Genomic DNA, 22,977 nt, shown 5'->3' on the forward strand with positions numbered 1-22,977 from the left:
TGCACAAAAAACCCAAAAGGTATTTGAGCAGCGCCGACAAGAGTTTGTCAACAAGTTGGATGATTTCTCCAAAACTGCACATGCCGATGCGCTTCAGTTAACCCATTAGTGCAGGAATTAATTATTTCGTGATTTTTTTTTAAAAAAAATGTGCATTATTATGTCTGTAAAAGGAATAAATTACACAACAAAGTTATTTTGACGAAAGTAATTACCGCCATTAGCGAGATATTTGATATTGCCATATGGCAATGCTATGCGCTTTCACTACCTAAATTTATATGGATTACAACTTCAACTAAAATAAGTAGGTTATTGAAATTTCTTATTACATACACAATTTTTGTGCAAATTTATTATTCAGTGTTCATCATACAATTGATACTTTATAACACAGGACAAATGTAAGGATGTAGAGGCTTATCTCACTAGGGGTAAGATAGATACTGCCTACAGGAAAATTAAAGAGACCTTTGCAGAAAAGAGAACCACTTCTATGAAGATAAAGAGCTCAGATGGAAACCCAGTTCTAAGCAAAGAAGGGAAAGCAGAAAGGTGGAAGGAGTGTGGTGTCACCGCTAGACACCACACTTGCTAGGTGGTAACTTAAATCGGCCGCGGTCCTGTAGTACATGTCGGACCCGCGTGTCGCCACTGTGGGATCGCAAACCTAGCGCCACCACAAGGCAGGTCTCGAGAGACTGAGGAGACCTCAGCCCCAGTTGTACGGACATCATAGCTAGCGATTGGACGTGCTAAGCCTTGCTCTCATTTGCCGAGAGATAGACAGTAGAATAGCCCTCTGCTAAGTTAACTGGCGACCACCTAGCAAGGCGCCATTTGTATCAGTGCCTATAGCTTACTAATATTCAAGAGAGATGTATTCCAAGGACTAATTAAAAGTTAAGTAACAAGCATCTACGTACTTTCCTTCTTATTCATTTATAAGTCTCATGTTCCAGACTTCACGCCCGTCTGCGTTAGCATTGCGTGCCCTATCGGCTACAGCATTGTGTCTAGGCTGTATGGTCTAGACACAACATTATTGGCGACGAGAAAAAGAGTTTGTATTAATTCGTTTGTGTCATGGCTACGCCACAATCTCCAGAGGTACTGTCCGAATTTTTATCGCTTGCAGAATCAGCAGACGCAGGCGTTATTGGATGCACTTGGACAGCTCGTCCAGGGTCAACGTGCGCTGCAACCCGATGCGGCAGCCGCCGCTTCATCGCTACCGCATCCACACCATGCTGTTGCACCGCAATTTAGACCATTCGATGCCACCAAAGAGACCTGGCACGAATGGTCTCGCCAGTTCCACTTTCATCTAGCAGCCTACAGAATTCAAGGTAACGAGCGGCAGCCGTTTTTGCTTTCTTGTGTCGGTGTGTGCACCTACCGTGTGATAGTGAAGTTGTTTCCCCGGCGCGACGTAGCAACTCTGTCCTACGAAGAAATTTTGTCGGCGTTAGATGCCTATTTCAAAGAAACAGTAAATGTTGTTGCAAAACGGTATACGTTCTTTCGTACAAAACGTATGGCCGGTCAGACTAATAGGGAGTGGGTTGCGACATTGCAAGGACTTACTAGGGAGTGTGCGTTTGAATGTGAATGTGGCCTCCCTTATTCAGATACTATGGTGCGTGATGCAATAGCACAGAACGTTTCTGATGTTCGCATAAGGGAACAGATTTTGAAACTCGTTAATCCCTCCCTTCAACAAGTGATAGACATATTGGATAGGCAAGACACACTTGACTTTGCTCAGGCATCGTTTGAAACTTCGCCAGCAGTGTGTCACATTAACGGGCCCGCCGGGCCCGCTGCACGGGACGCTAGGCGGCCCTCGCGCCCGTCGCAGCAGCGGCAGCCTACCTTGCAAACACGTGCGCCGCGTAAGCAAGCAACTGCAGTGAAATCATGCCCGCGGTTTGCCACTAGACATTCGCGTGAAAATTGCCCGTCACGCCAAGCTATTTGCTTTTACTGTCAAAAGAAAGGACATGTTCAAAGTGTTTGCCAGAAAAGGCTTAGATCAGACAATCACAAAAATTCCAGGCCCTTTGCTTCGCGCCGGAATCGAACCCAGGACAATCAGGCTCGTGGACCTTCGCCCATGGACATTCATGTAGTTCATTCCCACCTGTCCAGTGACACTTTAGCTAACGGTGACTGTGTTAGTCCCACAAACAGAGTGCGTCGACGTCGCCGAAAATCCCGTAAAGTCGCAAGTGCTTCTGTACATGTATCAGTTCAAATTGCATGTGACAGTCGCTCTTGTCGTCAGCAGGACAATAAACTTTTTGTGGACTTAGACTTTGACGGCACAGTGATACCATTCCAGCTCGATACCGGAGCTGCAGTTTCATTGCTCAATCACGACACGTACAAACAACTGGGCAAACCGCCATTGCGTGCCGCAAATGTTAAGTTACATAGTTACTCAGGACAGCATATCCCTGTGTTAGGACAGTGCAGCCTTCTTGCAACATACAAGGGACAAACGAAACTTGTTTCATTTTACGTTCTTCGTTCTTCTACTGCAGTGAACTTGTTTGGTTTAGATTTGTTTCAATTGTTTAATTTGTCTATAGTAAATCAGGTCCTATCAGTGAATCAGACTGTGCCTTCCGCCAGTGTTTCTAGTCTTTGTGAAGAATTTGCAGACATTTTTGCACCGGGCCTTGGTTGCGCTAAGGACTATGAAGCGCATTTGGAACTGAAAGAAAACGCACAACCGAAATTTTTCAGAGCGCGCTATGTTCCCCACGCATTGCGTGATGAGGTCGCAAGAACATTACACGATTTCGTATCACAAGGTGTAATTGAACGTGTGCAGGCTTCTCTCTGGGTCTCACCCTTAGTAATTTTGCCAAAACCTTCCGGTAAACTGAGACTTTGTGTGGACTTCAAGGCAACGGTGAATCCACAACTTGTGACTGCCACTTTTCCTTTGCCCCGCCCGGAAGATCTTTTTGACAAACTGTGCCCGGGAAAATATTTTTCCAAATTGGACCTAGCAGATGCGTACTTGCAAATACCTGTGGACGAAGACTCCCAGCGCGTCTTAGTGGTTAACACGCATCTTGGCTTGTATCGCTTCAAAAGACTACCGTTCGGGTGTGCATCCGCCCCTGCTTTGTTTCAGCAATATTTACAAACTGTTTGTGCGTCGGTCCCTACTGCTGCGAACTATCTGGACGATATTGTGATCTCAGGAAAGACAGAAGCCGAACATTTGCAAAATCTCCGAACATTATTTCAGGTCTTGCGTCAGAATGGTCTTCGCTTGAGGAAGGACAAATGTGTGTTTTTTGCTCGGGACTTACCCTACCTGGGGCATGTCATAAATGCCCAAGGTATACATCCGAGTCCAGAGCACCTCCGTGCCATACAGGAGTTGCCTTCGCCACGGGATGTTAAACAACTACAGAGTGTGCTGGGTAAAATTAATTATTATGCAAAGTTTGTGCGCAATGCTTCTTCCATTTCAGCTCCGCTTCATCGCTTACGCCGTAAAGGTGTTCCGTTCGTCTGGACGACGGAATGCGAACGCGCCTTTCACCAGTTGAAATCGGCGTTACTTTCAAATACTTGCCTTACGCCATTCGATCCCCGAAAACCCCTTTTGTTGATGGTAGATGCATCGGATTTCGGGATCGGTGCTGTGCTTGCGCACAAAGATGGCTCGCATGATCGCCCTATTGCCTTTGCGTCAAAATTGCTCTCCTCTGCGCAAAGAAATTATTCACAGATAGAGAAAGAAGCTTTAGCTCTCGTGTTTGGTGTTACAAAGTTTCACGATTTCTTGTATGGTCGTCACTTTACAATGATCACGGACCACAAACCTTTGACATCGCTTTTTCATCCGAACGAGCCTGTACCTCCACGTACAGCGCAGAAATTCATTCGCTGGTCTCTTTTTCTCTCGCAGTACCGCTACGATATCTTGTATCGGTCCACTGCTAAGCACGGAAACGCTGATGCGTTGTCCCGTTTGCCTGTTGCTGAGGATAAAGCATTCGATTCTTCCGAACTTGCTTGCATGTTCATTGATTCGGAAACCGATGACGTGGTCGAATCGTTTCCAATTGATTTTCGTCGTGTAGCTACAGCCACAGCTGCTGACCCTGTCCTTGCTACTGTTTTGCGTTTTGTTGCTACGCAATGGCCCTTGTCCAAGTCACGGATCGAGGATCCTTTGGTTCGTCGTTTTTTTGCTCACAAGGAGAGACTTTTTGTCCGACGTGGTGTTTTGTTGTTGCGTTCCGATAATGATCAGTCCAGAGTCGTGGTCCCACATTCGTTACAGTCCTCTGTCTTAAAGCTTATTCACCAAGGACATTGGGGTATAGTGCGTACGAAACAACTTGCTCGTCGGCACTGTACCTGGTTCGGAATCGATGCGGCGATTACGAATATGTGCTCTTCTTGCGTGGCGTGTGCCGACCAACAATCCGCACCGCCGCGGAAATTCTTTGCATGGCCGAAAGCCACTTCCCCTTGGCAACGCTTGCACATCGATTTTGCTGGTCCATTCTGGAATGCTCGATGGTTGGTTGTGGTCGATGCTTTCAGTAATTTTCCTTTTGTTGTCCGGATGTCTTCCACGACGTCTTCTGCCACAATCCAAGCCTTGTCTGCTATCTTTTGCATTGAAGGTCTTCCGCAGACTATTGTTTCCAACAGTGGCCCACAATTCATGTCCGCAGCATTTCAGTCCTTCTGCGATGCCAATGGTATTCAACATCTGACATCCGCGCTGTTTTCGCCTCAGTCAAACGGTGCCGCTGAACGATTGGTCCGGACTTTCAAGTCGCAGATGTTGAAATTGAAAGAGTCGCATTCTCGGGAGGACGCTTTGTTGCTCTTTTTGTCTTCGTATCGCTCTCAGCCCCGCGATGGTCGCTCGCCGGCTGAATTGCTCCATGGTCGTTCTCATCGCACCTTGATGTCTTTGCTGCATCCGCCACATCAGGTTCCTGTGCAGCGGCAGACTCCTGCTTTTGCTCCTGGCGACGTTGTCTATTATCGCACCTATCGCGGTTCACGGCGTTGGCTCGCAGGGCGCATTCTTCGCTGCCTCGGCCGCGCGATGTATTTGGTTTTGGGGGCCTCTGGTGAGGTGCGTCGGCATCTCAATCAGCTGCGCCTCTGTCGTCGCCTGGATTCTGCCGCTCCCCGTCTGCTTTCAGCGACGGAGCCGTCCGGTCAGCGCCTTGGGGACCCATCTACTGGCTCGTCTCATCCCCAGGTGTTACCGACGCTGCCTTCCCTTTTGCCTCATGGCGTCGCGCCGCCGCCGCAGCCGCCGCCGGCGCCGCCCGCAGTGGACGCTTCGCTGCAACCGCCCGGCGCCTCCCAGGGTCACGTGCCGCCGCTCGCTTCCCGTGACCAGCCGTCCTCCGCCATGGACCTCTTGCCCGCTCCGGACCAGATGTCGTCATCGCGCGTCGGATTCCCCGACGCAATGGAGGTCGACCCTTCGGCCCCTCCTGTCTCATTACGTGCGCATACACCGCATGTTGACGTGCACCCTGGACTAGGTTTTCAGGCGTTTCCTAACTCCCCTCAGACCAAATGGCCGGGTGCGGGTGGCACAGCCTCGCCTGTTGTTAGGCTCCCCACCTCATCGCAAACGCCAACATGCGGTCCTCCCCACGGCGGGCGGAAGCCTTATCTCACGACCGTTCGCCGATTTGCGGGGGAGGAATGTGGTGTCACCGCTAGACACCACACTTGCTAGGTGGTAACTTAAATCGGCCGCGGTCCTGTAGTACATGTCGGACCCGCGTGTCGCCACTGTGGGATCGCAAACCTAGCGCCACCACAAGGCAGGTCTCGAGAGACTGAGGAGACCTCAGCCCCAGTTGTACGGACATCATAGCTAGCAATTGGACGTGCAAAGCCTTGCTCTCATTTGCCGAGAGATAGACAGTAGAATAGCCCTCTGCTAAGTTAACTGGCGACCACCTAGCAAGGCGCCATTTGTATCAGTGCCTATAGCTTACTAATATTCAAGAGAGATGTATTCCAAGGACTAATTAAAAGTTAAGTAACAAGCATCTACGTACTTTTCTTCTTATTCATTTATAAGTCTCATGTTCCAGACTTCACGCCCGTCTGCGTTAGCATTGCGTGCCCTATCGGCTACAGCATTGTGTCTAGGCTGTATGGTCTAGACACAACAAGGAGCATATAGAGGGTCTATACAAGGGCGATGTACTTGAGGACAATATTCTGGAAATGGAAGAGAATGTAGATGAAGATGAAATGGGAGATACGATACTGCGTGAAGAGTTTGACAGAGCACTGAAAGAACTGAGTCGAAACAAGGCCCCAGGAGTAGACAACATTCCATTAGAACTACTGACGGCCTTGGCAGAGCCAGTCTTGACAAAACTCTACCATCTGGTGAGCAAGATGTATGAGACAGGCAAAATACACTCAGACTTTAAGAAGAATATAATAATTCCAATTCCAAAGAAAGCAGGTGTTGACAGATGTGAAAATTACCAAACTATCAGTTTAATAAGTCACAGCTGCAAAATCCTAACACGAATTCTTTACAGATGAATGGAAAAACTGGTAGAATCCGACCTCAGGGAAGATCAGTTTGGATTCCGTAGAAATATTGGAACACGTGACGCAATACTGACCTTACGACTTATCTTAGAAGAAAGATTAAGGAAAGACAAACCTACCTTTCTAGCATTTGCAGACTTAGAGAAAGCTTTTGACAGTGTTGACTGGAATACTCTCTTTCAAATTCTAAAGGTGACAGGCATAAAATTGTAAATTACAATTTGTACAGAAACCAGATGGCAGTTTAAGAGTCAAGGGGCATGAAAGGGAAGCAGTGGTTGGGAAGGGAATGAGACAGGGTTGTAGCCTCTCCCTGATGTTATCCAATTTGTATATTGAGCAAGCAGTAAAGGAAACAAAAGAAAAATTCGGAGTAGGTATTAAAATCCATGGAGAAAAAATAAAAACTTTGAGGTTCGCCGATGACATTGTAATTCTGTCAGAGACAGCAAAGGACTTGGAAGAGCAGCTGAACGCAACGGACAGTGTCTTGAAAGGAGGATATAAGATGAACATCAACAAAAGCAAAACAAGGATAATGGAATGTAGTCGAATTAAATCGGGTGATGCTGAGGAAATTAGATTAGGAAATGAGACACTTAAAGTAGTAAAGGAGTTTTGCTATTTGGGGAGCAAAATAACTGATGATGGTTGAAGTAGAGAGGATATAAAATGTAGACGCAATGGCAAGGGAAGCGTTTCTGAAGAAGAGAAATTTGTTAACATCGAGTATGGATTTAAGTGTCAGGAAATCGTTTCTGAAAGTATTATATGGAGTGTAGCCATGTATGGAAGTGAAACATGGACGATAAATATTTTGGACAAAAAGAGAATAGAAGGTTTCGAAATGTGATGCTACAGAAGAATGCTGAAGATTAGATGGGTAGATCACATAACTAATGAGGAGGTATTGAATAGAATTGGGGAGAAGAGGAGTTTGTGGCACAACTTGACAAGAAGAAGGGATCAGTTGGTAGGACATGTTGTGAGGCATCAAGGGATCACAAATTTAGCATTGGAGGGCAGTGTGGAGGGTAAAAATCGTAGAGGGAGACCAAGAGATGAATACACTAAGCAGATGCAGAAGGATGTAGGTTGCAGTAAGTACTGGGAGATCAAGAAGCTTGCACAGGATAGGGTAGCACGGAAAGCGGCATCAAACCAGTCTCAGGACTGAAGACCATAACAACAAGAAAACAGTACAATTAATAATCAAAAATCAAACCTCGAACTCAGCATTATTTTACATGCAATGGAATAAAACAGTCCATACACAATCCCACATTACACTTTGAACACATTGTTCTCACAATAGATTTACAGTCCTTGTGTGCACACCTTTTCTTCTTCTTTCCTTCTGTGTGATGGACGAGGTGGTCTGTCTTATCAAACCTAATTGAATCTGATATGCGGCTGTCAGAACACGCCCTTGATGCAGGTGGTCTCCCGGTTGCTTTTGGTAAAGCTTGGTGTCTTTGCAAGTACACTGTTGCTACTTCTCTCTTGAAATCAAGCTGAGAAATAGTTTGGTTTCTTGCTTTATTATACAAAATCCAACTGTTTTGTATGGTGATATCTAACATCCATGTAAAGTGACACCAGTACCATTTCTTGCTTCTTATTGCAATGCGATAGCATGCTAGATTCTGATCCATCTGATCAGTACCTCCCATATATGTATTATATTTGGCTACGAGTTTTGGTCTGGGAATCATTATATCTCACTTTTTTACTTGCGAGAATCTCTTGACTTGGCCAACTTCTTGTGCACCACATGAAGATGAGATCATTGTGACAACTGAGTTGTCCAGCCACCGCACATACAATAATCCATCATTCTTCTCTATTCATTTCCCTAATCTTCATCAGTGTCTACATTCGGATCTGGGGGCTCAACAAACACATCTCCTTCAATATTGTCATTATAAAGAATCTCTAGCGCCCCAGCAAGCGAGAAATCTCTTCTAAAACAAAAAAGAGAAAATTCGTCCTTTTATTGAGTACTAGCGCCTAGCGTTGCCATATGGCAATATCAATGTTCAAACGGCCTAAGTGAACGTAATTTATTTCACAGCAAGCAGTAACCTCCAAAGAATATATATTTGAGTACTTAAAGCGCAACCAAACAAAAAAACCAAATTATATATTGTAAGTTACTGTGTAAAACGTACTTACTAGAACTTATACTCCATTTTTCTTCATCATTCAGCAAACGACGACTTCCAACACTGCTTACGCCGCAGAATTTAAATGTATTGTTAAAACTGTTGCATTGTAGTGATCTTTACAGTCTTGTGGAATGGAATCCAGTGCTGCCAACACTCTCGCTTCGCTGATGTCGTGGAATCAACGATTTTCAAAAAGTGTTACAAACGTTGCCATATGGCAATGCACGGCGCTATTGGGTTAATAAAAATAAATGAAGATAAAATCTTTTTACATTGGCAGAGAGAGCCAAGTCGGCCTGGTCACTTAACTGCAGTGGACAAGACACTGGCTAATAAAGAGGAAACATCGCGCATCAGAACTATTGAGGAAGAAAACCGACGTGCTAAATATTTTTCCAAGTCAGCTCCTTCAACAGCATCTTATGAAGCATTACAAAATGACTCATCTTCAGGTTGTAATGAAAATGAGATGTGTTTGAAAGAAAATTTCCCAACTGTGACTGAGAACATAAAATCTGTAACCAGTAAAACAACTATGGGGAAAAAATTCATTACTCCAAAATTAGTAGCAGCACTAGACAGTTGTCAGTTGAGTGTGAGAGATTCAGTATATATTCTTGAAGCTACCATTGAGGCACTTGGATATAGTACTGATGAATTTCCTATAAGTAAGTACTCGATTCAAAGAATTTGTACAGAGAAACGGAAAGAGGGTGCGGAAGCTATAAAAGTTAATTTTCAAGACAAGGTACCAGATGTTGTGACTGTTCATTGAGATGGCAAACTGTTGCCTGCTACACATGATCGGGAATCAAAAGTAGAACGTCTTCCGATAGTTGTTTCATATAGAAATAAAGAGCAACATATTGCTGTGGGTGGGGTTGGGTTGTTTTGGGGAGGAGACCAGACAGCGAGGTCATCAGTCTCAACGGGTCAGGGAAGGACAGGGAAGGAAGTCAGCCGTGCCCTTTCAAAGGAACCATCCTGGCATTTGCCAGAGCGATTTAGGGAAATCACGGAAAACCTAAATCATGATGGCCGGACACGACTTATTGCTGTGCCAAGGTTGGAAAACTCTTTAGGATGTGAACAGGCAAAAGCTGTTTGGAACACAATTATGGACTGGAATCTCGAAGACAAAGTGTAGCATCCTACCAAGATTTGTGCTTTTTGAAGTCAATGAAGGCATACGAAAAAAGACATCTCAAAAGCAGCTCTACAGAAGATAAGCCAGCATTTATGGTATTTGACTGATGAAGTTTCTGTCTTGTCACTGTTTGACGATGATATGGATCTAGAAACAAAAGTAAAAATGGTTGAAAATTTAACCAAAGATAATTTATCAGCTCATGCTAACCATTACATCCCTTAGAAGGAACAACTTTGCGGTCCATTGTATGGTGAGTTATATAAATGAATAAAGACATTGTTTCTTTAGTTTTCTGTTTACATCACAATTTTGTTAACTGGTTTGCTCTCTCTTAATTACAGAGGAAAACATCTATGACTTCATTTCAGTCAGAAGCAAGTCATTGTTCCATCACCTTAAAATTGATGACAGTTTTCTCCATGATTGTCCTGCTATGTGGTCAAACAATGCTTCCTTTCAAGAAACCAGAAAGAAGGTTTCAGCACAGAGAGCAGTGAATGATAGAGCTGAAAGAGCTGTCAAGTTGATGCAAGACTTTCATGGTTTAATCTTGGTTACATTGTGTACAAGAACACCGAAAGATTTATCCTGACTGCAGAAAACAAACTTTGAAACAAAAATTTAGAGACTAATGCTTTTACATGTTAAATAGTGAATAAACACGGTTTGAGCAATTTGGTGTTTTATTTACCAAACAGTCATTAAGTTCCAGAATCCCTCCATTCCTACATAGTAAAAGTTTTCAAATCTCATGTTTAGTGTCAACTCGGCACGTGTTATAATAATTTAATTGTAATAATATTTAGTATGTGAGTTATTAAGGTCAAATAGAAAAAAAATAGAGGGTATGCGTTTTCGATTTCATGAAAAAAATTACCCATTATATCTTGGGACACCCTACTGGACATACATACATATATACATCCTATTTTATGTATGTAACAATTGGATACTTCACATCACTGGGTAAGTGATTTTTAAGCTTGAATTCTGTGCTCCTATCTGTGTCATGCATATATAATGCAAAAATGATCTGCAGAGCATAGAATTAACTATCTATCTGATAATCTTAGCTATGAATAGGCAGCCAATAATTAGAATTCAAATTACTCAGATTCTTCATAAGTACAAATAGATGTAAAATGATGAAAACGACTGAATATACATGCCAATTATACAAAAAATGAAATTTTGTAAAGACTGTAAGTTGCCTCCTGAAATGGTAGGGAAATCAGACCTGAAAAATCTGAACTGGAAGAAATATTGAAGAAAGAAATTGACATATTTTTAGTCCTTAGAGGGGAGAACACATGCTGTGTGAGTTGTATTGGCATGCCTTCAACTGTTCTGCCAGGAGGAGGAGCCACTAGCTCAACCAAAAGCTTGTGAAAGTTAAACCTTTTGTGTGTATGTCCTCCTGCCGCCGCTTGGTGAGTAGATTTCTTTATCTATCCACTTACATTAAACTTTTAACACAGTATTATATGTCCTGATGAATAGGTTATGACTGAATTTTAAGTTTTCAAACTTTGTCAATAATTATGCAAAATATTAAAAATCTAATTTTTGTTGCCCCTGTCTTCCTGAGACTGTGGTAGGAACTGGAACTGTCATAAGAATATGTTCAAAAGGAATCCAACACCTGTCTGCCAAATGTGGCCAATGAAATGATCTTGATGGTCCTGCTGGTGCCATGAAGTTCACAAATACATCACCTTCATCCTAAGTACCATTTGTCACCATAAACAGCAATAACATAGCAACCTGGTTGTATGTTGCTGCTTTTGCTTCTGGATCCTGAGTCAGACACACTGTGAAGACACATGTTGTGTATGAACCTTTAGTTATAACCGGACTGTCTACTCATCTGCACATTGTCAGAGTCTGCTGGAGAGAAGTGATGATGACTCCTTGTGCCTGCAACAGTTTTAACGTGTTCTAGTCTGCTTTTTAGCAACTCTTTGACTGATTTCACCTCATATTTCAAAACATAGAACGATTGTATGCCAGAGATATTTTTCTGTACCCAGGTAAATAATTGAAAAGGTGTTAGAATGTGACCTTCTGTAGGGTGCTGCAGACTAGCTCGTGATGCCATGCGCTTAATGGTAGCATACATTTTTACCATGACTTGTTGCGAAAAAATTCCATTCTGCATGAATCTGAAAATCATGGTAATGCATGCATAAATTTTTGAGATTTTTAGTTTTTGTACTGACTAGCTGCCCCATCACTGAAGTATTTCACAAAATGTATGTGAGGCAGCTTTTTTTTCACATATGCCATGACAGTGTGAATGTGGGCATGAACTGCAATGGCATCATGAATTAAACAGTCACTAAAAATGCACTGGTTCATGACAGACACATCACCTGATTCACCTCTATAGTACATTGCAAATGGCTGGAGAGTTGCTTGACTGTTGTCCCAATGATATCCTTGGATGGCATCTTAGCTTCATTGCACCTTTGTAATCCAGACCAGAATCCTTTATAGCAGCAAACATCAGCTTAGCATTTTGAGGGGTCTCACATACACAAACATTGTGTGTGTCCCTTGCACTTACAGGCACAACCCATTTTGGCAGAAGATTGAAAAAAGATGATAAACCTATTTTGGCATTGGGATACTTTTCCTTGAATTCTACATATAGTTCTGATATGTTGCATAGCAACAGTCTTTTTTGCATCTGTACACATACATTTCCCATTTTCACCGTTACATAGTCTTTTTTTCCAGGCATTATTCGGCTGTAGTCATTATTTTCATAAAACTCTGACACTAGCACCTTTATTTCTGAACTCAATTGCTTACCCTGAGCCTGCTGAAGTTGTGGAAGCACTCCTTGGGTTGCTTTTATTTTCCTAGCTTGCTTTACCATATATGTAGAAACATTGAATTCCTTTGCAGTGTAGTCAATAGACCAGTTGGAAGGTGCAAGGGTAAGAATAGCTACTTTTTTCTGACATGTGGATATGGCACATTTTTCTTTCAAATCATGCACAATTTTGTCCAAATAAGAGCGTTTCTGGCATGATTTCCTGTTCCTTTGGAGCAGATAGTTCTTCCTCTTCCACCATTAGTGTGTCAGATATTTTGTGTTTTAATTCCATTTGAGCTTCTTGTAGTTTTCTTCTTCCATAGCTAGGCCTGTCTTTTTTCCCAACTTTGTGTGTCTTCATGGGAGACAAACCAAGAGCAGTCACTGAAGTATTTAACTGCTCATCCACTGTGGTTGTAGGGGGCTGATACTCTTCGTCACTGTCGTGTAAATTACCAGAATATTCTTCATTTTTTAGCAGTGTAACACACCTGGAACATAACTTTTGTCCTGGTTTCATGTTAAGTCCCATGCACTGATTCACTTTCAATACTGATTTTATATCAATTTCTCTGAGGCTACACTTGACTGTCTTCTTATGAATCCGAAATAGATCAAAACTACTTCTTTGTAGGAAAGAATACTTATCCAGAAACACTTTCAAATGATGATAATAAACACTAAAGTATCCTGGAACTGTACTTCTTGTGCCCACAGTGTGTATCCCAGATCTACATACCAACAAATCTTGGTCCGATTCATCCAGATCATACAGTACAAAGCAAATCCCACATTTTGTTCCATGTGTTCTTTTATGACATTAAGATGTTTGTGCTCTACCAATACTGCAACTTGTTTGAACAAAAGCACCACTAGTACACTCTTCTGCCTCCATACTGACTTTCCACAACAGTACTGACCAGTCTGAACTAGAATCTTAATAACATGAGTAACCTGTAATTGTTGTTTCTTTCCTTTGTTGTTCCTGCCAACCAATGACTCATTCTGTCCGTGAAAACTACCATTGTTTAACTTTCTGTTACCTAATGGTTCCCAACAATTGCTGCAGTTTTATCTGAAACAAGCTGTCTGCATTATCACTATTTCTTGCTAAATCATGTTAAAAGAAACATGACCTAATACACCTCTGTCAACTTTTATTGTACACAAATGCCTTGCAATGTTGTTGTTGTTGTTGTTGTTGTGGTCTTCAGTCCTGAGACTGATTTGATGCAGCTCTCCGACACTTGCAATAACAAGTTGAAATTTTGCCACATATTATATTATAGTCTACTTATGCAGTGTTTGAAATTTGGCTTGGATATCACTTGCCCCTTTTGTGCTACCACACTTAGAAAATACATGTTTTTCAGATAATTTTTCAAATTTTTGTATTTTCGTGTGCATGTAACTCTGTTTGTGTGACTGATATGGGCAAGATTACCCTTTTTGAGTGAATTATATTTGGTATAGAGGGCACCTACAATATGTACCTTTTAACGTATTACATTTTTTTAATCACATTTTGGAATTTTTTACTTTCCCTCAGAAATATGTTGTTGGTGTTTTGATTCATAGAGTGTGTTCTCTAAGTGGATGTTACTGGGTTTTAAAATCAACTGGACTGTGCGGAATAGTTCCATAGTTATTAAGACCTGAAGTTGGGTCTGAAGACAGATTGCCAGATGCGGGTTGCAATTACTGGGTCATGCCACCTTCTTTCACAAGCCATAATTCTGGAACTAATTGTCAGAGGAACTTAAAATTTTGTACATGAGTGTTCCACACTTGATAGCATTGGTGTGCTAAATTTCAGCCAAATCTCAGACTATCAGCTGGAACATTTTCTCAAATCGGTTGAATTGACATGGAATAACCCTATTATTATAAGTAAAAAGTTTGGATTCCAACCAGGAAGAAACACTCTGGATGCAGAAAATAACTTTATTGAAAAGATATGTAAAGAATTAGATCAAAGGAGTAAGATCATAAGCATCTTCTGTGATCTTACAAAAGCATTTGATTCCCTGAATCATGCCTTACTTACCTACAAATTAGATACATAATGCATTAAGGGTAGTGCTCTGAAATGGCATACATCATACTTGCACAAAATGGAATACAGTATCAATTTGTGCCTCAAGGATCCATTTTGGGGCCAATACTGTCCCTATTCTATGTAAATGATTTACTCGTAAATACAAATTCCCCGTAAATTCTGTCTGCAGATGATACTTCTGTTTTAATTGAAGATGATGATCAGAAAAATTCCAAGTTCCATTGTGACCAAACTGGATACCCTACATGAATGGTTCGAGTTAAATGGGTTGAAACTGAGCATTGCAAAAATCCACATGGTACATTTCAAAACCAAACATTCAAAATGTGTGAAACTCAAAATACAATGTAACAATCAAATTATGGAAGCATTTGATACGATCAAATTCCTAGGACTAAATATGAACAAAAAGTTAAGCTGGAATGCATGTATAGACTTCCTATTAAGCAAACTAAGCAGTTTTGCATTTGCAGTGCAAATACTAGCAAATCCTACTGACATGAGTGCATCAAAAATAGCATATCATAGTTATTTTGAATCTGTCATTAGAGATGGTATCATTTTCTGGAGATGTTCAAATAGTTCTTGAACACAAAAACTGTAGATGAAAATTATGAGATAAATGTGTACTGCACAGCAAACAGAATCTTGTCGTGTATTATTCTGCGAATTGCAAATCCTAACTGTTCCCTCCATACACAATGATGAAGTTATAATCCACCTACACAGCAGACAAAAATCATCTGAAGACAATCATTTTAACCAAGCATACAACACAAGAAATAAAATGAATTTTATGCTGCCCACAAACAAACTGAAATCATATGCATGGGCTCCACAATATTGGGAACGACAATATATAACAAGTCAATGGGCAAAAACATTTTTAATAAGAAGTCAGAGATTCTAAAAATAAAACTACAGCAGATTCTGTGGGAGAAATGCTACTGTTCAGTTGAAGAATTCCTGTTTATTAACATCAGGTGTTCTATGTGTATGGTGAAATTTTACCATGATTTTGATGTGTCTTCCATACCTGAATCAAATGATTTAGGTTAGGTATCTTACAGAGACTAATAAACCACAATTCACAATAGGTCTTTGTAATTTGACCTGAACAGAGAAGTAAAAACAGTTGAATATAATTTTGTGGAGGTACCTAAAAGATCTAACTGAACTAGCAGGCTGTCAACATTAGTGTACATTAATTACAACTTTAACCAACAGTTGTGTTTCATTCATCATAGCAACACATAAAACTAGTAATTGCTTTCCATTGCTTTAAAAGTACATACCTGATCTTCTACATTTCCTCCAAATCTGTGACATGATAACACTGTTTGAGAAACCAAGTTCAAGAACTACATCCAACATATTTTGAAGTGCAGGTTTTGAAGAACGTTGGTGTCCTTCTTCTAGTTCTGCATCATAGATTGCAGACAGCAACGTATCAGGGTCACATTTTCTGCATGCAGACATCAGCAACCTGATCAACCTGAATAACAAAGTAAATGGAAACATTAAGAAACGTATGATGGAATGACACACTGTTTAAATGTTACTACTCATCTGTGTGAGAAAACTTAGTGCTATTTGACCAAACGATCACCTTGAAATTTAAGGACAAACAGCATAAAATTTTAACTGATCTTACAGCAGACATTATTAACCATATAACCCCTAATGTAATAGAGAATACTCAATTTAGCAATTTAGTGGAATATACTGCAATATACTGCTTACGAGTGGTCAATCTTAATTTCGTCTGTTAACACCGCCCATGGAAGGAACTACTGGCTACAGTCATTTCCAATTGTCACAGATTTAAATTCCCACAGGACTTTTAGCAAGCATTTTTGAGCAAATATAGTGCTACTAAGCTTGATAAGTGATATTATCTCATACTGAATGCAGAATATCATGTTAGTGCAGCTTCTAGTAACTCTCAATCTGAAGTTTTACCACTGTTGTTGTTGTTGTGGTTTTCAGTCCGAAGACTGATTTGACACAGCTCTCCATGCTAGTCTAGCTCGTATAAGCCTCTTCATCTCTGCACCACTACCACAATCTATAGTCACACAGGTTAGCTGCGCGGTCTGAGGTGCCTTGTCATGGTTCGTGCAGCTCCCCCCCCCCCCCCCCCCCCCCCCCCCCCCCCCCCCCCCCCGTCAGAGGTTCGAGTCCGCCCTTGGGCTTGAGTTGAGTGTGTGTGTTGTCCTTAGTGTAAGTTAGATTAAGTACTGTGTAAGCCTAGGGACTGATGACCTCAGCAGTTTGGTCCCATACGAATTCACCACACATTTCCAATTTTCACAATCTACATCAATTTGAAGCTGCTTACTGTATTCATTCATCTCTTGGTTTCACTCTATGTTTTTTACTCCCCCATCCCGATATTTCCCCCCTTTACCAAACTGCCTGTTCCTTGATGCCCTAGGACATGTCCTATCAATTAACCCCTTCTTTTAGTCAAGTTTGCACTAAATTTCTGTTTTCTCCAATTCAATTCAGTACCTTGTCCTCTGTTATTCAATCTACCCATCTAATATCAGCAGCCTTCAATAGCACCACATTTGAAAACTCCTATTCTCTTCTTGTTTGAACTGTTTATCCTCCACACTTCATTTTCATACAAGGCTACACTTCATTCATATACCTTCAGAAAGTACTTCATAACACTCAAAATTGTATTCAATATTTACAAATTTCCCTTTTTCAGAAATGATTTTCTTGTCATAGGAACTGCATTTTACATCCTCTCTACTTCGGCCATCATGTTATTTTGCTGCTCAAACAGCAATACTCATCTACTACATTTAGTGTCTGATTGCAACTCAAATTCCCTCAACATATGTTTAATTCAGCTACATTCCATTACCCTTGTTTTACTTTTGTCGATGTTCACATTATAATCTCTTTCAAGAAACTATCCATTCTACTCAACTGTTCTTCCAAGACCTTTGATGTCTCTGACAGAATAACAATGTCATCTGCAAACCTTAATCTTTCCAATCCACTGTAGGGATTTTCCGCTATAGCTCCAATGTCTGACACATTTCCATTACTGTGCTTTCTGTCTAGATACACCGCTCGAATTTTGCTAGGTGCTTGGCAGCACTTAGTAAGAAGATCTGGTGACTCAAATCTCCAGTAGAAAATATGTCAGTGGTGATGATATTGCCAGGTGGCTTTCTGAAGATGCTGAAGACAAAGGATTTAGTACTGAAAGTGACTGGGAAGAAACATCCAATGTGTGCAGTGTTCTGTGGGATAGTGAATCAAAATCTACTGGTGCAGTGGAAAGTGATGAAAAGAAACAATCTATAGCACATACCTAGAAAGTATACTTGGATGCTGATGGTGATTGCATGATGTTTTCTTTTTCTGTCATACAACCAGGTTTCACCATTACTCATGGTGTTTGACCAAAATCCAATATTTCCAACTCTTATTCACTGAGAATTTTATTAGAGACTTTGTGAATGCTAAAAATATGTATGGTGAAGAAAAGATACAGAAAGTCACTCAATTTACAAAATGGTCTATGTGGCACTCATTGAGGGATGTTTCATTAGAAGAATGGAAGGTTTTTCTGAATGTAATATTGAACATGGACTTGAATTTGAGAGCAGAATTAGTTGATTATTTTACAGAAGACTGGCTAGAACAAATTCCATTTTTCAAGGATGTTTTTCCTCATCTCCACATTTTTCAGATATTTTGGACGCTGCCACCTGTTACAGCTCAGTGTGTCAATACACATGAGGGAGCAAGGTGAAGAACATAAATGAGTATATCCACAGCAAATGCAAAAAACTTCATGTACGGTACCAAAAAGAAATGAGCTATGGACGAGAGCATTACAGGATTTAAAGAAATCCTATGAAGTAGGGTTTACAAGTTTTCTCTCTGCATGATTCAGAAAATGGTCATGTTTCTTCTCACATTCGATATTATGGAAAGACAAATACAGGAAGACTAGTCAGCTAGGCATGAAATTCAAATTCAAAGAAGAGAGCAAGACCATCGTTGTCTGATACCAAGTGAAACTAAATGAGAAGGTGCATTTTATAATGCAAAATAAAAAGAAAATCAAGCAAGGATAGCAAGGTTTGCAGCACACGCAAGGCAAAAGAAGGAAGCAGAGAAACAATTTTCTGTTGTGAAACATGCAATAGTAAGCCTGGTCACCACTCTGAAGAATGTTTTAAGAAATAAAATACAGAAACAATTATAAACAACCACAAACAAAAATACCATATGTAGTTTTAAAAACTACTGTAAAGGAAAATAAAGATGTTCACCTGACCTCAAACTGCATTAATGTTTTCTAGACAGAAGCATAATAACCTGTAATCCATCACATCCTTATCTGCGTAAAATAAGTAAGAGTTAGGGAGAATGCACCGAGTAGAAAAATTGGGTTGGAAAGGGTTTATATTTTTATTTCTCCTCCCTTAACTTTAATTAACTCTCCGAATTTCTCCTTGGTTTCATTTACTGTTTGCTCAAAGTACAGACTGAATAACACTGGGGATAGACTACAACCATGTCTCACTCCCTTCTCAAATATTGCCATGATTTCATGTTTTTTTGACAAATATAACAACAGTCTGGTTTCAGAACAAGTTGTAAATAATTTTCTGCTCCTTGTATTCGAACATTATGAATTACAGAACATTATGAATTACATTGAAGAAAACAATCTATTGACACACAGTCAGCAAGGAACTGGAAAATATCATTCTTGCGAAATACAGCTATCTCTTCATTTACATAAAGTAATGAGTGTTATCGACAAGAGATCTTCAAGTGATTTCATTTTTCTAGATTTCCTAAAGTTGTTAGACACCATTTCTCACCAGCAGCTTTTAATCAAACTCGTGCCTATGATTGATATAGCTGTGCAACTAGATTTGTGATTTCCTATCAGAAATGTCACAGTTTGCAGTAGGATGGTTCCTTTCAAAGGGCACAGCCGATTTCCTACCACATCCTTAACAAATAATCTGGGCTTGTGCTTTATCTCTAGTGGACTCATTATCAACAAGACATTAATCCTAATCTTTCTTTCTTCTAGTTCACAATAATTAACAGAAAGTCATAGCATCGAATAAAACTGAAGTTACCCAAGAAGGAGTTATAGACCCTCTGCTGTATAGACCCTAACCTATACAATTAATTTTGGAAACAATCTGAGCAGCTCTCTTAGATTGTTTACAGATGATGTTTACCATTAGTAAAATCATCAGAAGATCAAAACTAACTGCAAAATAATTTACACAAGATACCTGTAGGGTGTGGGAAGTGGAAATTGACTCCAAATAATGAAAAGTGTGAGGTCATCCAGATGAGTAATAAAAGGAATCTGTTAAATTAGAGTTACACGATAAATCACATAAATGAACAAGTGAAACTGGAATGATCACAATGAAATGTTGTGGGGAAGGCAAACCAAAGCTTGCATTTTATTGGTAGAACACTTAAAAGATGCAACAGATCTTCTAAAGAGACTGCCTTCACTATGCTTGTTTGTCCTCTTCTGCAGCACTACTGTGTGGTATGGGATCCTTACCAGACATAAAACTGACAGAGGACATTAAAAAGTTCAGAGAATGGCAGCTCATTTTGTATTATCACAAAGTAGAGAAGAGAGTGTCTCAGATAAGATATGATATGCAAATTGCAGTTGCAATCATTAAAACCAAGGCATCTTCCATTGCAGTGAGAGCTCTTCATGGAATTTCAATCATAAACTTTCTCCTCTGAATGTAAAAATATTTTGTTGATGTCAGCTTACATAGAGAATAATTATCACTGTAATAAAATACTAGAAATCAGAACCTGCAATGAAAGATTTAAGTATTCCCGTTTCCTATGCACTGTTCAGGGTGGAACTGTAGAGAAATGATCTGGAGGTGATTCAGTAAATGTCCTGCTAAGCACTTGAATGTGAGTTGCAACACAGTCATGTAGGTAAAGATATAAATGTATTTTACCCTACTACCTGCAAAATTTCACAGTAGTCCAGTGAGCACTGTCAAAAGCTTTCGCTAAATCAAAAGATATTATAAATATGGATTTGCCTTTCTTCAACCTGCCTTCTAGGATAGGTCATAGGGTCAAGTACTGCCTTGCATTTTCCTGCAACTTTCTGGGACCCAAACTGACCTTCCTCAAGCAACCATGACTTATTAAAGTGATGGTTCAGAAGTATTCGCACTTGTCAGCACTGCTTTCTTGCCAGTCTTATATATCTTGTACAGCTAGTGGAATAATTTTGTCATGGCTGGCTCTCCCAAAAATCTCAGTAATTCTGAGGGTATGTTATCTATTCCCGGGGCTCATTTCCACTTAGGTCTCTCAGTGTGTGCAAATTCTTCTCGCAGTTTCATATCTACCATCTAATCTACAGCTACTATGTCTCCAATTTTTATAACATATTGCTGAAGCTTGTTTCCCTTATACAGACTCCATATATATATTTCTTCCCCCTTCGAACTTACCCGTTCTTGCGTGGTCCTGGCTTCCTATCTGAGCTCCTGATATCCATACAGCTACTTCTCTTTTCTCCAAAGATTTCTTTAATTTTTTATATATGTGGAACCTATCTTTTGCCTCATGATACAGGCTCCTACAGTTTTGTATTTGTCTTCTAGGTTTTCTTGCTTTGCCATTTTCACTTTCTGTCTAATTTTTTAAAGTTTGTGTTCTATTTAGCCTGCTACATGCAGCATTTTTTATATTCTCCTTTCTTCAATGAAATTCAGTACCTTTTGTGCTTTCCAGAGTTTTCTAGAAGGCCTTGTGTTTCTACCTATGTGATCCACTGCTACCTTCTCTATTTCATCTCTCAAAGCTAACCATTTATCTTCTATTGTTTTCCTTTCCTCTGTTCACTCCAACATTGCCTAATACTACTTCTGAAACTCTCAACAATCTCTGGTTCCTTCAATTTATCCAGGTCCCACCGCTCTGATTTCCTAACAATTTCAATCTGCAGTTTATAACCAATAAATTATGCATGAAGTCCACATTTTTCCCTGGAAATATTTTACAGTGCAAAAAGGGATTTCAAAATCTCTTGTCTTATCATTATATATTCAATCTTAAACCTTACAGTGTCCCTAAGTATTTTCCACATATGCAACATTCTTTTACAATTATTACAACGATGATTAAATGATGCTCCTTGTAAAATTTACCTGGTGGTTTGTTATCCCCCGTCCTTATTCTTAAGTGTGTTGTAAAAATTGTGTTTAAGTGCCTAATGTTGCCATTGCGGTGAATAGGAGAATTACTTCTGTGTCTGAAAGATCTTGTTATGTTTAAGTTTCACAGAAATATTTGCTGGTGCAGCTACGATCAAGCCAAGTGCACCACAGTGTCAAGTTGGGTGATTTTGTGGTGATGTCTGAGATTATTTTGGCAGTGTGACTGCAGGTTCGTCACTGCCAGAGTCCACCTCACACCAATACGATGCAGGGTATCTCTAAAAGTTTTATGTACTTTTTAATAATAATGAGTACTCATCAATATGATCGAAGTCTTCACCATTACAGTTGGTGGTGGATGTTTATTGTAATGTAATGATTCAATTATAGGACATTAACAATACACCCCTGATACCAATACAGATTGTTTCTAATAGATAATAAATCAGAATCTCTCCATCTTAAACAACAACTGAATTTAGCATAGCATAATAGATTTCAAAGTGCATAAAATGTCACTGTATGTAAATATTATCTCTGGTTAACAGGTATTCACTTCATCAATGTATAAGTATAATCAAATAACTGTTCATTCACTTGTGATAAAGGTGATAAAAAATATTATAGAATTGTGATATTCCAGCAATTTCCTCTTTCATTCCTTTCTTCCAATCCATGTTCTTCTACAATTTTCCTCTTTTCCTTTTCTTACTAATGAATTCTAGTCACTCATCACAATCAAATTTTTATCTCCCTTAACTATCCAATAATTTTGTTTATCTCATCATCACACATTCTTTCAATCTCTTCATCATCTGTGGAGCCAGTTGGCATATAAATCTGTACTTTTGTGGTCTTTTCTTCATATATCTTGGCCATGGTAACACATTCACTATGTTGTTCATAGTAGTTTACTCACACTGATATTTTCTTTTTCATTATGAGGCCTACTCTTGCATTACCCATATCTGATTTTGTGG

The 22,977-nt window shown here is 40.2% G+C and overlaps 1 protein-coding gene across 4 annotated transcripts in view; it reads right to left on the reverse strand.

Annotated features, from left to right (window-relative positions):
• LOC126196030 (ankyrin repeat and SOCS box protein 3-like) overlaps positions 1 to 22,977 on the reverse strand; it is a 293,727-nt gene that overhangs the window by 57,310 nt on the left and 213,440 nt on the right. For all 4 annotated transcript variants that reach the window (XM_049934536.1, XM_049934535.1, XM_049934538.1 and 1 more), the window contains one exon: positions 16,079 to 16,278. In XM_049934536.1, the coding sequence (XP_049790493.1) occupies positions 16,079 to 16,278 (200 nt within the window). The remainder of the gene's footprint in view (positions 1 to 16,078; positions 16,279 to 22,977) is intronic.

This window comes from Schistocerca nitens, chromosome 1 (genome assembly GCF_023898315.1).
Source record: "Schistocerca nitens isolate TAMUIC-IGC-003100 chromosome 1, iqSchNite1.1, whole genome shotgun sequence".
Classification (NCBI taxonomy): domain Eukaryota; kingdom Metazoa; phylum Arthropoda; class Insecta; order Orthoptera; family Acrididae; genus Schistocerca; species Schistocerca nitens.